The following is a 15,121-nucleotide window of genomic DNA, read 5'->3' on the forward strand; positions in this document are numbered from 1 at the left end:
TAAGTGTGCAGAAGAAGTAAAAAAGAAGAAGATATAAATAAAAGGTAATTAATGATATTGGAATTGTAAAATTTGAAAATATGAAAAATTAAATATTTGAAGATTAATAATAATAATAATAATAATATGGGAATTGGAAATAATATATGTTAATATGCTTAAATTAAATAAACTTGAAAAAATTAAATTAAGTAGAAAATTTTATTTACAAATTTTTTTTTAAAATTATTATTTAAATAGATAATAAAATAATTTAGGATTCGTATTTGTTTAGAATTTTTAAAAACTTAGATATCTTATTAATTTTAAATTTTTATCAAGAGAAATTAAATAATTTAGAATATGGATATATTTAGAAACTTTATTTATTTAAAAAACTTAAATCTTTAAAAACGTAAATTTTTTATTTATTATACATTCGGTAAGATATTATGTGCTAAGAGATTATTATTTTTATTATGACTATTATTAATATTTTTATTATTATTACTATTGTTATTCTTTATTTTACACTGCACTGTAGTTATTTTATCTATACCTATACCTATAGCTTTATTTTACAATTTTTTCTAAATACCAATACACATATATACACATAAACATTACCCATACCAATACACATTATAATCACTTTCATTTCAATCAATTCCAATTCAAATATCCATTCATACCACCCCTGCTTATTTAATATTTCATATTTAATTTCATATTTAATCTAATTGATTTTAATTATTTAATATTTATATTTAAATTTATTTTTATATCTTGATATTTAATATTTATTTATTTCTTTTAAATCTTTATCTTTATATTTAATATTCATTTAATTTAATTTAATACATCTTAGAAAATCCTCCGCTATAAATTTCAGAAATAGAAGAAAAATGACAAGTAATTACCTTAAACAACTATAGGAATAAAAATTTAATTATTACATTATTTTAACGTAAACATTAAATTATAATTTCATATTATTATAAGTATAATTTTGTACATGTATTGATTATTAACATGTGTATTTCTATATTTTTTTATCACTATTTTCTATATCTCTATTTTTTTTATTACTATCATATGTGTATTTTTATTTTTATTTTTAAAGTCTAAATCCTAAACTAAAATACATAATACACAAATTAAGTTTATCATTTCTTTAATGCTATTCAAAAATTGATTTTTTAATGTGTTTATTTAATGAAATAATTACTTAATATTTAATGAATAATGAATGCGGCCCTAATATTTCTATAATCAGAACGAACTTCTATTTTATTATTATTGTATTGTACATATTAAAAATAATTACAATAAAATTTTGTCTTTATACATAAATATAGATATAAATATTATGAAATTATTATTAAATTATATGCTTCAATAAAATTCATATTATGTGTATAAATAGTATAAGAATCAGAAAATAATTATTACATTATTTTATTGTAAACCTTAAATTATAATTTCATATTATAATTTTATTTTCAAATTAAAATCAAACACACATTCAAACCAAAACAGAGCGAAACTTAAAATAGTAAAAGAAGCGAAACATTGTTTTAGCAAAAATATATTGCCAAATTACATTTAGAAGAATTTGGAATTGTAAATTTTGAAAATATGAAATAATAAATAATAATAATAATAAATAATAATAAAATGAAAGCTAATAATGCACAAACACAATTACCTGTTTTCAAACTTGAATCAAAAGCACAAAACTGGAAATGGTTGAAAAAAGTATGAGATGAACGGAAGAACAAATGACATGAAGAATTTAAAATATCGAAAGCCAGAAATAAATAGAAATTTCATGAACATATGCCTTACAAAACTGGAACACAACTGGTACAAATGAAAAAGAGCAAAAGAGATGTACAATAATAAATAATAATAAAATGAAAGCTAATAATGCACAAACACAATTACCTATTAAACGTTTTCAAACTTGAATCAAAAGCACAAAACTGGAAATGGTTGAAAAAAGTATGAGATGAACAGAAGAACAAATGACATGAAGAATTTAAAATATCGAAAGCCAGAAATAAATAGAAATTTCATGAACATATGCCTTACAAAACTGGAACACAACTACTACAAATGAAAAAGAGCAAAAGAGATGTGCAGAATGAGCAATAATCTTGAACGGAAAATACAAAAAGAACTGCAACAGAAAACACATAAAACACTTGAGATAAAAGAGATGTACATAATGAGCAAGAATCTTGAACAAAAAATACAAAAAAAACTGCAATAGAAAACACAGAAAACACTTGAGAAAAAAGAGATGTACAGAATGAAAAAAGAGATGTCCGAACGCTATGTTGAATGTGCGACCGACACTACACTACGTAGGTACCTGTGCAGGCGAGGCGTCGGTCGGTCCTAGAAACGGCGGCAGCGGCGCGAGGAGTTAACGACCGGACGTGCTGCAACCTAGGGATCACCAGGCAGCTCTTTCGCTCTATAGGGATCGGGAGGGCATAGCACAATTCTTCTTGGAGGAGGGTTGGTTTGCCCGGGTGACTGATCCTGCCATAATGTACTCCTACCTACACGCACCGGCAACCGAAGTCGAGCATACATACGACGATCTTCATGCGTGAATAGCCGGGAGGAAAGAAAGGGCGGTAGATGATAATGAAAAAGGGCGCCGCGTCTGGACGGGCGGAATGGATGAGCGAAAGGTGCCATGGAGTGAGGAATATCCCGAGTCTCATGTAAGACAACTAAATGCACCTCGAGGTGCTGCCGAGGAACTGGGGGACCTTCTCGAGCACAGGATAGGCAATTTAGAGATAGAGCTAGCCTATTCGTTATGGGGAATCAATGCAGAAAATACAAAAAAAACTGCATCAGAAAACACAGAAAACCCTTGAAAAAAAAACAGTAAAAGAGATGAAGAGAATCGGTAAAAAAGATAAAAGCAAGAAACTTTGATAAAAGAGATGTATAGAATGAGCAAGAATCTTGAACAAAAAATACAAACAAAAAAACTGCATCAAAAAACAAACACAGAAAACCAAACCGTAAAAGAGATGAAGAGGATCGGTAAAAAAAGATAAAAACAAGAAACTTTGATAAAAAGATATGTACAGAATGAGCAAGAATCTTGAACAAAAAATACAAAAACAAAAATATTGCAATAGAAAACACCTGAGAAAAAAGATATGTACAAAATGAAAGAATTTGAACAGAAAATACAAAAAAAAAACTGCATTAGAAAACACAGAAAACCCTTAAGGAAAAAAAAATCGAGGATCGGTAAAAAAAAATTAAAGCAATAAGCTTTGATAAAAGAGATGTACAGAATGAACAAAAAAATACAAGAGCAAAAAACTGCAATAGAAAACACAAGATGTACAAAATGAAAGAATCTTGAACAGAAAATACAAAAAAAAAGGCATAAAAAAACACAGAAAACACTTGAGAAAAAAAAACTGTAAAAAAGATGAAGAGGATTGGTAAAAAAATAAAAGCAAGAAACTTTGATAAGAAAACACTAGAAAAAGCGAAAAACGTAACAAACAAATAACAAAAAATATGATAACGACAGAAGAAATAATGGTAAAAGAGATGAAGAAAATCGGAAAAAAAAAAGATAAAAGCAAGAAACTTTGATAAAAAAATCTAAAAACATGTAAGAAACCGAGAAAAAAAATGTCAAAAACAAACAATAAAATAAATCAAAAGAATCAGTCGAAAAGATAAAAGCAAGAAACTTTAAAAATACAAAAAATATAAAAACATAGTAGAAATGTGAGAATGAGATGAAGAAACGGTATAAAAGATTACCTCGTGCATGGAGTGCAAAATCAATCCATAAGAGGAGGTATATGTAGTCCGAAAAAGGCGCCACAATTCATCTGAAATCAAATTTGAATTTGAAAAAACATTACCTTGTTTGTGATTTATGATTCTTCTGCAAATTGTTCTGCAAACACAGTTGCGGAAAAAAGACCCCAATTTAAGCTTTGTTGAGAGAAGAACGAAACCCTAATTCTCGATTATGAAGATATTGATTTTGGACAAACTGTGGAGCACTGAACCCTTCAAATGACCACAGCGGACTCATATCTCTCTTGTTCTGATATCATGTTATGCGTGTGTGAGCGAGATGTTATTGTTCTTAGTATTATTCACCTGTCATTTTATTTGCACTTTTACAATTATTAGATTTTCCAAAATTACAATACATCATAAATCATTCACTATGTGTAACTATAATTTATTTTAAAAGATTTAGAGATACGAAATATCTCCTTTTTTTTACTAGTAATTCTATAATAACAACGGTAAAATAAAGTGTGTACACATTTCTTAATAAGAACAATAAATATCTTGTTTCTTTTCCAAAATAGTTTTACTAATCTCACATTTTTTTTTATCAATACACTATATTAAATAAGAAAGAAAACTAATTTGTTTATACTGATAATATTGAATTAAAAATTTGAAAGCATCAATTATATTAAAAAAATTAAGTAGTAAAAATTACAACTATTTTGAAATAAAGATCATAAAGCTTATTTGCTCGTGATAGTGTCACTTGCAATCATAATGAATGATGGACATAGAAGATACGCGTTTCTTTCGTAAAAAGTATATGAATTTTCTTAACTAATATCAGTCTTCATTTATGTGAAGTGAACAAACACTTGGACCCACTGGAGAATACCCTATGCGAATCTTTCTAAAGGATTATATTAAGGCTATCAAGGATTATATTGGCCAAAGTAATAACCTTGTTTGATAAATGAGTTTATTTATTAGTTTATGAAGGTCAATAAATTTAGCTTAGCATCCATTATCCCCTTTTCTACCAACATCAACGAGTACCTGTGACTCTGCTACCATCTATGTATAACTTCCCCATCGCACTATATCCACAATCATGTGACTTTTTTTCACACGATTACGCTGAAATAAATAGAGTAAAGCAGCATAAGATATTAGTAAAATATCATTAATATAATATAAAGATTTAATTCTTACATCATTATATTTTAGTATATATACACACACAAAGAGTACTGATAAAAAAATGCAAAGAGTTTTGGGTGGAATAACTCTGGAGAAAAAAATAAGTGGCTAACTAAGAAGAAAACATCTTTTTGTGAGGAATAAAAGTTACGAAAACGAGTCATATAAACATATTCTATTAACTAAAATTATAAGTTAATAGTTACCTAATCAATTAATAAATGATGAATTTTTTTATTTAATTTTTAATATTTAAATTAGGGATGAGTCGATAGTCTGTTTAAAAAAACGCATAATTTATTTCAATCCACTAATTTGTTTTGCTCCACTTACCTATCCCATAATCCACAAAGGTTAAATATAGGACGAACGAACACACATTGTCACTACTTTAATTTAAATATAATAAAATATAATGCGTAATGTGATATTATGGTTATAATTTCTCTTAATGGGAAAGTTTGTTATTAGATATAACTGGTTGAAATACTAATAAAAATAATTTTGTGAATTTTTTTTTATGAGAAAAAATATTTAAATTTTTATTTACTGAAAATATGTTCATATTACGTTTAATTGAAATTTACTTTAAATATAATTTCTTCAGTAAATATTAAAAAAAATATAATTGGAAAGATGTTTGTGGAACTAAGAGGAGGTGTCCACTGGGCCTTTATCCAATATGACATTACTATTACTAAATATATTCCTCCCTTTAACTTATACAACCACCTTTTACTTTGTACGCCCCGTAGAGTTGGCGGTGTACCCTGATAGAATATGTTAGAACCTCCAACGCTATTAAGCAAAAGTGACGAGACGAAGAATGATTAAAAGCGTTTAAATTAGGAATTTTAATATTTTAAAAAAATTAAAATACAATAAATTTGAATAGTTTTTAGTATAAACTATTTTATTTCTTAAAATGTTTTACTTAAATAATACAAGGTAAGTTTATTAAATTTTATTTTTCATTTTAATAGAATATATCAATTATTATTAAATATAAAAATTTATTTTAATATTAAAGAATACTTAATGATAAAATTATCAATCATTCAAACTATTTTTTTCAATTTTATTTTTGAGGCAATACATGTTTCTCCAACTAATCTCTATTAAGATTCTTTTTCAATGACAACTAACAAATGTTCTCTTGATTAAGGTAAAGTTATTGTTTTACTATATTCTGATTAACATTACACAAAGTAAAGATTAATATTTAATTTTTTACTGACATGTTAGGAAGATAATTTCCCAACTAACATTGTCTAGTCTTATATCAAGGTTATATTGAAAGTCTTTCAAGTTCACATTAAAAGAATGTTAACTGTGTTTTGTTTTGATGAAAAATAACAATAACAGTACTATTGATTACAAATAATTTCAACAAATTGCAACAAAAATTTACCTGAAAAAAAAATCAAGTTAACGTTAACCAGAAAACAACCTAGTCGACGATAAGTGAGAATTATATTTGTTCTACATCAACAAGAAAATAATCCCGATAGTGTGAATTGAAAAAGAATTCATATTGATGTTTACTAATAAACCTAACTTACATATTAACAAAAAATTGATCTTATTGATTGATGTTGATAAAAAAAAAACTTTGACTAACAGCACCTAAAAGATAGTTTCATCAATGCTCACTAAGAAAATCATGATTAGCATTGATCAAGAAATAACAAATGTCTACATTATAAAAAAATAACTTTAATCAAAATGAGAAAACACTAAGTGAAGAGTGATGTTTAAATATAAGAAAATTGGATGAAAATTAGTGAAAGATTTGTAGATAACGAGATTAATGTAAGTGAAAAAAAATAAGATATTAAATTTAATCATTTATTAAAATAATCATTGAATTTTTTTTATTAAGATTAATTTTTAAATAACCTGCAAGCATTAAGAATTTCCAAATTTATTTTGCTTAAACAAATACATTTTGTCATAAATAAAAATAATCCCAAATTAAATATTTAGTTTTGTTATAAATTTTAAAATTTCAATTAAAAAATTTGTTTGACAAGATAAATAAAATAATACAATTTTAATATTTAAGGTTTACACATTTTAAGTAATATATAATTTCTTAAACAATTTTTAAAAATTAATTACTCTGTTAAAAATAATCATCAACAACTATACATGAAATCGCTTTGTGACATTCAATAATTTTAAATAATAAAATTACATTTTTAAATATACAAATATAATTAGAAAGTGATGCATTACACATAATCAAGTATAGACTATAGTTACATGTATCTATTATTATTTTATTTTATAGTCGATCACCGTAAATCATATATGTAACCATAACACTATTGGATCAATATACACCAAAGTCACCATTGTTGTTAAAAGAGAATGCACAACTTTTATCATGTTTACATAATGAAATTCACCTTTCTCTGTTTTTTTTCTTCTATTTCTTTTCTACCATATTCATTCAAATTCGCCGTTCAGTGTTTTTTTTTTCTGTTTCTAAAATAAATCGGTGGATGGAAACACAGCATAACCACATTCACATATAATTATATATTTGCTACTTTTTTTATAACTATACACAATTTTCTTATAATTTTAATTTTCTTATAATTTTTTGTTGTTGTAACTATTACAGTCAATGAAGATGAATATTTTTTTGTATGTGGGGCATCAAATGGAACGCATATAATAGCAATGGAGAAAAGGAGGTTTTGATGAACCCTAATTACAAATGAAAAAGAGATAATGACTTAAGTATAAAAGAGAGAAAAACAGAGAAAAGAAAATACAAAAGAAATTCTTATTTACTTGTGTATATGAGAATAAAATACATGTGTATATATAAGAAAAAGATTAAGACCTAGCTGAAATAGAAAAGAAAAGTTAGGTCAAACAAACAAAGTTCAATGACTTAAAACAGAAAAACAAAATATGTTAACACCCTCCCTCAAGAACTGTGCGGAAGCAAGGAGCTTGGTAAATATGTCAGCAACTTGCATGACAGAAGGTAAGACAATCATTGTAGCTCACATGTGGTGGTGACAAGGGCTCTATACTCGGCTTCGAAGGAGCTGCGAGAGATAATTGGTTGCTTCTTTGATTTCCATGATATTAAGGAGTCTCCTAAGTAGATGAAATATCCTTAATAAATTTGCGTGTGGTAGGACATGTTCCTAGTCATAATCACTAAAACCAGTAGGTGAAGTAAGCTAGTATGAAAAAAATATAGTCCTTCACCAGGGATGCTCTTGAGGTAAAGTAAAAGACGTGAGACAGTTTGTTGATAATGAGTTGTGGGTGTCAGATGATGAGTCTATACACAATTTTCTTATAATTTTTTTTATTGTTGTAACTGTTGTAGTAACTAGTTTTATCCTGATAATTATAATTATAATTACGTATAAAAGAAAATATACGCATACATATATCACAACATATTTTTTTTCAGTAATATAAATAATACTGATAAAGTAAAAGTTTAATAACGATGTAGAATAATTTTACTCGAATATTCCATCACAAATAATTTATTGATATATTTATATTTAACTTTTAATATGAAAATCAACAAACTTATATGATTACATGTAAATGTATACTTTATTCTTCTGATTTTTAAGAAATTGTATGCAACATGTTGTTTTGTTTATTTAGAAAAGGATAATGTAAGGAAAAAAATGGAAGAATATAATTTTGTAATACAGTATTGTATTGGCCTGGTCCTTCTCTGCGTTGGCATCACAGCCTTGTTTCTTATGTACAAATAGGAGGAGGAGGTCTGAAACTTAGGCACCTAGGCGTCAATAGCAAAACACAAAAAATGGGGATTGTGGAAGAAGCTCACAACGTGAAGGTTTTGGGATCCGGCACGCGCTACATAGTTCTGGCTCACGGCTTTGGCACAGACCAATCCGTGTGGAAACACCTCGTACCTCATCTCCTCGACGACTTTCGTGTCGTGCTCTACGACAACATGGGAGCCGGCACCACCAACCCCGATTACTTCGATTTCGACCGCTATTCCACCTTGGAAGGCTATGCCTTCGACCTGCTTGCTATCTTAGAAGAGCTTTGTGTTCATTCATGCATCTTTCTTGGTCACTCTGTCTCCGCTATGATCGGTACTCTCGCTTCTATTTCTCGCCCAGATCTATTCGCCAAAATCATCATGCTCTCCGCTAACCCTAGGTAACACAACCATTACTTTCATCTTCTTCCAGCTTAATATATATGATTCACTCATCATCTCTATTTGACTTCGTCCATAACTGCACTGCTATGTTCCAATTAAAGCCTCTTATGTTATTCATTTTTATTTTTATTATTATTACCACTATACCTCACTGTAATTTACTATTGAATCTTTCTTGTTTATTCATTTTTAATTAATACTCTCGAGATACTTGTTCAAAGGAATCTACCTTTATTTTGAGGTTAATGTTGAGAAACATATAATATAAGTTTACTTTCTTTTATTAGTAACCAATCTAAAGTTTTAAATGACTTTTTTAAGTGGATCTATATCGTATATTACTTTCAGCATTTTAATTTGTCAACAAAAATATTCATCTTTTGAGAAAACAAAGAAAACCTTAAAGTATCTTTTCTGACAATATTTTCAGTAATGAACATCTCGCATAATTAATAGCATTCATCAATATAGTTTGAATAACCAATAATTTTCATAAAAAATACTCTTTATCTTATAAGGCAAATAACAAGACAAAGTTAGTCAAAGAGTAATCTATATTTTCAATGAAGTTTTTTTTGTATAAAAAATTATTATTATTATTATTATTATTGAATTGGTTAATAACGTTGAATGTGGAATGCAAGGTATGTAAACGACATGGAGTATTTCGGAGGGTTTGAGCAGGAAGATCTGGACCAACTATTCAACGCTATGGCGGCGAATTACAAGGCATGGTGCTCAGGGTTCGCTCCAATGGCCGTTGGAGGGGACATGGACTCCGTGGTGGTGCAGGAGTTCAGCCGAACCTTGTTCAATATGCGCCCAGACATTGCGTTCAGCGTGTTGCAGACCATTTTCCAAAGCGACATGCGGCAAATTCTCAACCTCGTCACAGTCCCTTGCCACATCATCCAAAGCAAGAAGGACTTAGCGGTTCCCATCGTGGTCGCTGAGTACCTCCACCAACGCATTGGCGGCGACTCCGTCGTTGAAGTCCTGTCGACGGAGGGCCACCTACCGCAACTGAGTTCGCCCGATATCGTTATTCCCGTGATACTAAAACACATTGGCCTCGACATTGCAACGAAGCAAGTTTGTTTAAGTGTAAATTAATTTTTAATCATAAGAACTTGTATTATTTTTAATGTAATGTCTGAAAGAAGTTCTATATCATTCAAAATTTGAGGTGAATAATAATTTATATATATTTTTCGCTTATATCTACAGACTTATGAAACTTGAAAAGCAGAAAATAGCTGGTTACACTATCACAGTATCTAAAAAGGGTTGAATATGGAAGAGTGTTTATTTAAAAGTTGATCTAGGGCTATTGATGATTGGTGGGGTGATGTGGTGTGCGGAGTCCATTATTGGGGTTCTGAGAAAAATAAAATTAGGAGTGTGTCCCTTTCGAAAAGACGAAGGGATATGGGGATGGGGGCTCGTGGTTCATGTGATTTGATGAGATTAATTGATGTTAGTTGAAGTGTGGTGGTAGGTGATGGAATTGATGAGTAGTGGGAGTGTATTTAATAATGCTTATTCAGTGGTGCACCATTGGGATGACTAGGTCACAATGGAGTCTAGCTAAAATCAAACCTCATCCGGATCAATCTCTCATCTCCTCTCTATTAATTACTCCTTTCTCTCTCATAATATATGTTACACTATTTGGAGTCAACAAGAAGGAAATTAATTCAACAAATTCACACCCCAATATCTATCTATCACACAAATACAGCAACTCAAACAATAATATGAAACTAGTTGAGAGTAGAAAGTGAAAAATAAAAGAGAATAACACCCAAAAACTTAATGTTGTTCAATTTAAGTATTAATGAAGTTGAACTTAAGTATATAACATAGATATTATAACTTAAGCAGTTTTTTTATCTCATCAAACTATCACTTAGAATATAACTTTAATATCACTTATAATATAACTTAAATGTTTTAACTCTATGTTAGTTTATATGGAAGGTAGAAAGTTTTATTTATAGATCGTTATATTTGACATGCGTAAAATGTGTCAGAGATGGATTTAGAGAAAGACACGTGAATAATGATTTTTCTTTTAAAAGAGAGTCATTGGATGGTTTAATCAGATAATTCAATTATTAGTAGATATTATGAGACTATAAAGTTTATTGAGACACTCTAACAGTGTCATAAGGTCTAGGAACCTTAAAGATAAGATTTTATTGGATATTTTTCGCAAATATCATTTTCATTGTTTTTTCACGAAAGTTGTTTCACTAGACACAATCAGTCTATCAAGGTTGATAGCCTTTTTCTATTTCTCTAAACAAAACCTTAGTGTATCATTCTTTTTTGTACTTGTAACATCTTACTGAAGATGTATTTTCATAATCCTTTGACCTCCTTCTACCTCCTCTATTATAACGGCTAGATGGTTTACCCCCTTGCTACAAAGACATCTACAACATCATGTCTTAACTTTAAATTTCTCATTTAACTCCTTAGAGTTTAGACCAACCTAAGCCTAAACCTCCTTAAGAGAGGGGGAGTCACAATTTTTTTTTTAAACAATGTGAGAGTCTTTTAAAAGCAATTTCGTATTGAATATGTGAATAACAATGAAAAATTACTATTTTTATCTCAGCATTTCATACAATAGTAACTCACTTGTAAATTTAGTTACATTATATATCATGTTATAATTGGTTATATGATCTTTTCCATTTTCAAAAATAAAACATAATCAATATATATAATCCTTTTTTCAAGAGAACTTCACAAATTTATCTTTTCTCTATTATTTTTTAAACCAAACAATAAATATTTCTATAATTTTTTTTATCTATTTCTGTTCTTTTTCTTACTTAGTTTTACTCTCTGTTAACCACTGATCACTAAACAAAAGTTAATAATGACAATTTATCATCTTGATTGATTAAGCAACATGCATAAAGTTGTTGATTAAAAATAGCTAGAGCATCACTTGGAAACTCATCCAACACGTCATATTTAGATCTAGCAAACTTTCAAAGACATGTGTCGGTGATCAAGGCCCTCATCAAGTCCCAAATAATCATGAAATATGTCAAAAAAAATTAAACAAATATGGTATCATATAGTTCACCAATATATACAGGTGACTTCATTGCCATACAAATCACTAGCATCCTCCCACTCCCCCACATTCATGAACTCTAGGCATACCCATAGATGTGAAAGTAAAACGCAAAAAAGGAAAACACGAAACATTTCAATCCGTAGTTTTCTGCTTCAAACTTGAGTTTAGAACATATGGCCGTCTGAAAAAAATAAGAAATCTCCGAATTTGAGAAATAAGTAAAATTCTAAATTTTAATAAAAATAATATATAAGGGTTAAATATGTTTTTTCATTCTTGTATAATAACATGAAATTAATTTTCATTTTTTATTTAAATTTTAGACTATCCATGTATTTGTGGTATGTAAATGATTGGAATAGGTCCTTTTGTATGTGAAATTGATTCAATTTAAGATTTCACTTCATCACTCCATTAGAAATAGCTATAGTGGGCATAAGTTGAAAATCAAAACAACAACAAATTTTAAAAAAAACTAACAATCATTTCACATACATAATGACTCATTTTAATCATTTTCATATTACAAATACCTTGGATGATCTAAAGTTTGGATCATGAACGAAAATCAATTTCTTGTTATAATACAAGGACGAAAAATATATTTAACCCTAATAATAATAATAATAATTATTTAATTTTATTAGTTTGGAGAAATAAATATAAGAATAATTACCATCTATGTTATGTTTAGTCTCAATTTGATTTGTTTTTCTTAAAAAAGAAAATATATAATATTGAGTATTTGATGATACATTGTTTAGAAATATAAACTTATAATATAATACAGATCAATTGAAACATTACCTGTTAAATTGGATTTTTAGGTTAAACTAATTTTAATATCTATTTTTTTTACAGTGATAGAGTTATTTAAAATTTATCATAATTAAATTTGTTAGATTATAATGTGGAGAAACAATTATATTATCATACAAAATTAAAAAAAAAACTCATTTTCTTTTTTTATTATGTTTTTCATTTATTAATAATCATAATAATCACACAACTAATATACTTTCATTAGTGTGGTAAGGATAAATAACATTAATTACTCCCTCATCTAAGATATATTAATAAACATAGAACTCATGTATTTGAAGAATTTAGGTTCTCAAGACTAGACGTTATTAAATATGATGACTGAGTTTTAGAAATGACTAAAGAATACATTGATATATGAAAATTATGAAATAGAAACCAATTTTTAGATATCAAAATAATTCGTTGCAATAGTAACTAAATTATAGATCATTTTATAAACTAAACAAAATTTTGGTTTCTAAATTAGTTTCTATTATTGTTAAATAGTTTCTAAATCAGTATCTAATTAGCAACTAAAGTTTTAACTACCAATTATTTAGTTTCTAAATTTGGTAGCAAAAACCTTGGTTGCTAATTTGATAAGAATTTAGAAACTATTTAACAATAATAGAAACTAATTTAGAAACCACTTTTTTTAAAAAAGGTCTCTAATTTAGTTACTATTATAACTAATTATTTTGATATCTAAAAATTGATTTTTATTTCATGATTTTCTTATAGTGATAGGTCGAGAGTAGGTCGAGATATTCGATGACCTCATAAGTTGAGAGATATAATTGAAGACTAACATAATTAGTCCATGAATACGTCATAATAAACTTTAATAATATGAAAAAACTAATTATATAAGTTAATCAGATTATTATTAGTATTTAATTTAAAAAATAATAATTGAAGTCCTGTCATCATTTAATCAAAGGTATGTTTTCTTTCTACATAGTTTATTACTTTGAATACCCAACATCGATTTAAAACAAGAATATTTTACATATGTACACTTATACACTCCAAAATAACAAGAATGTGAGAAGTATGAGATCAATTTGAAGATTATCCAATAGTAGAAAATATTTTTTGGTATCACCTTTCGTTAAAAAGAATGTGAAAGAAAATATTTTTTTCAATCATGTCGATTTTTTATCTGTGAAACATAATGTGAGAAAGATTTTATGTTCGTAATCATGTTAATACGCCTTTTTTTAATATTAAATGTCTAAAACTAACGTGCCCATACAAGATTTACTCATATAATTAAGGCTGCTTGGGAAATGGAAAGAGAAACCAGAAACTCATTTTGCCTTTTGTTTTTGTTTCTCTTTGGCAAGTAGAAGTTGGTTTCTTGATGTAACTCGTGAGAACCAAACTGAAAACGTGGAAAGGAAAATAAAAAATCATTTGGAAGTTAACATTTTCTTAGCTCACAAAGATGCTAGTTGGTGTTATCACGTTACACACTATAGGAGGAAATCTTATGCCAAAGACCAACGTCATATTTTAATAAAACAGTATCATTGTACACTGATGTTATCATGATACATGCAATCCTGTTCCGAACATCAGGGTCATATTTAATACATTAATATTATTGTACACTCATTTAATGGTATATTTCATATATAAAACAAATGAGAGTAAATAAAAAATAATAATATTTTATATTAAACAAATAATAATAACATTATAATGAATTATAAATTGAATTGGAAAAACAACTATAGTAGTCATTTATGTTTGATACTTCATAACACACAGTCATTTATGTATTATTCATTACCTATTAAAATTTACTAAATATTTTCTTAAGAAAATCATGATATATTTTTTTTTATAAAAAACTTTTATATTAGGCATCACAATGCTACTTGACATCTTAGTTAAACTGACACCTTAATTAAAAACAATTATTTATAATCGCATAAAAAAATTATTATTAAAAAAAAAGAAAATATAATGATGATAAAAATCTTAAAAAAATAATGATAACGATTAGAAAAAAAGGAAAAAAAGAGATAAGTTTGCACTAATGCTATAGG

At 27.5% G+C, this 15,121-nt stretch overlaps 1 protein-coding gene across 1 annotated transcript; it reads left to right on the plus strand.

Moving 5' to 3' along the window:
- The first annotated feature begins 8,411 nt into the window (after positions 1-8,411).
- LOC137808247 (probable esterase KAI2) lies at positions 8,412-10,384 on the plus strand. The gene is made up of 2 exons (XM_068609274.1): positions 8,412-9,162; positions 9,811-10,384. The coding sequence occupies exons 1-2, from the start codon at positions 8,795-8,797 to the stop codon at positions 10,277-10,279; spliced, it is 837 nt and encodes a 278-aa protein (XP_068465375.1). The 5' UTR covers positions 8,412-8,794; the 3' UTR covers positions 10,280-10,384.
- Positions 10,385-15,121: the final 4,737 nt, after the last annotated feature.

Source organism: Phaseolus vulgaris, chromosome 3, assembly GCF_000499845.2.
Source record: "Phaseolus vulgaris cultivar G19833 chromosome 3, P. vulgaris v2.0, whole genome shotgun sequence".
NCBI classification, from domain to species: Eukaryota; Viridiplantae; Streptophyta; class Magnoliopsida; order Fabales; family Fabaceae; genus Phaseolus; species Phaseolus vulgaris.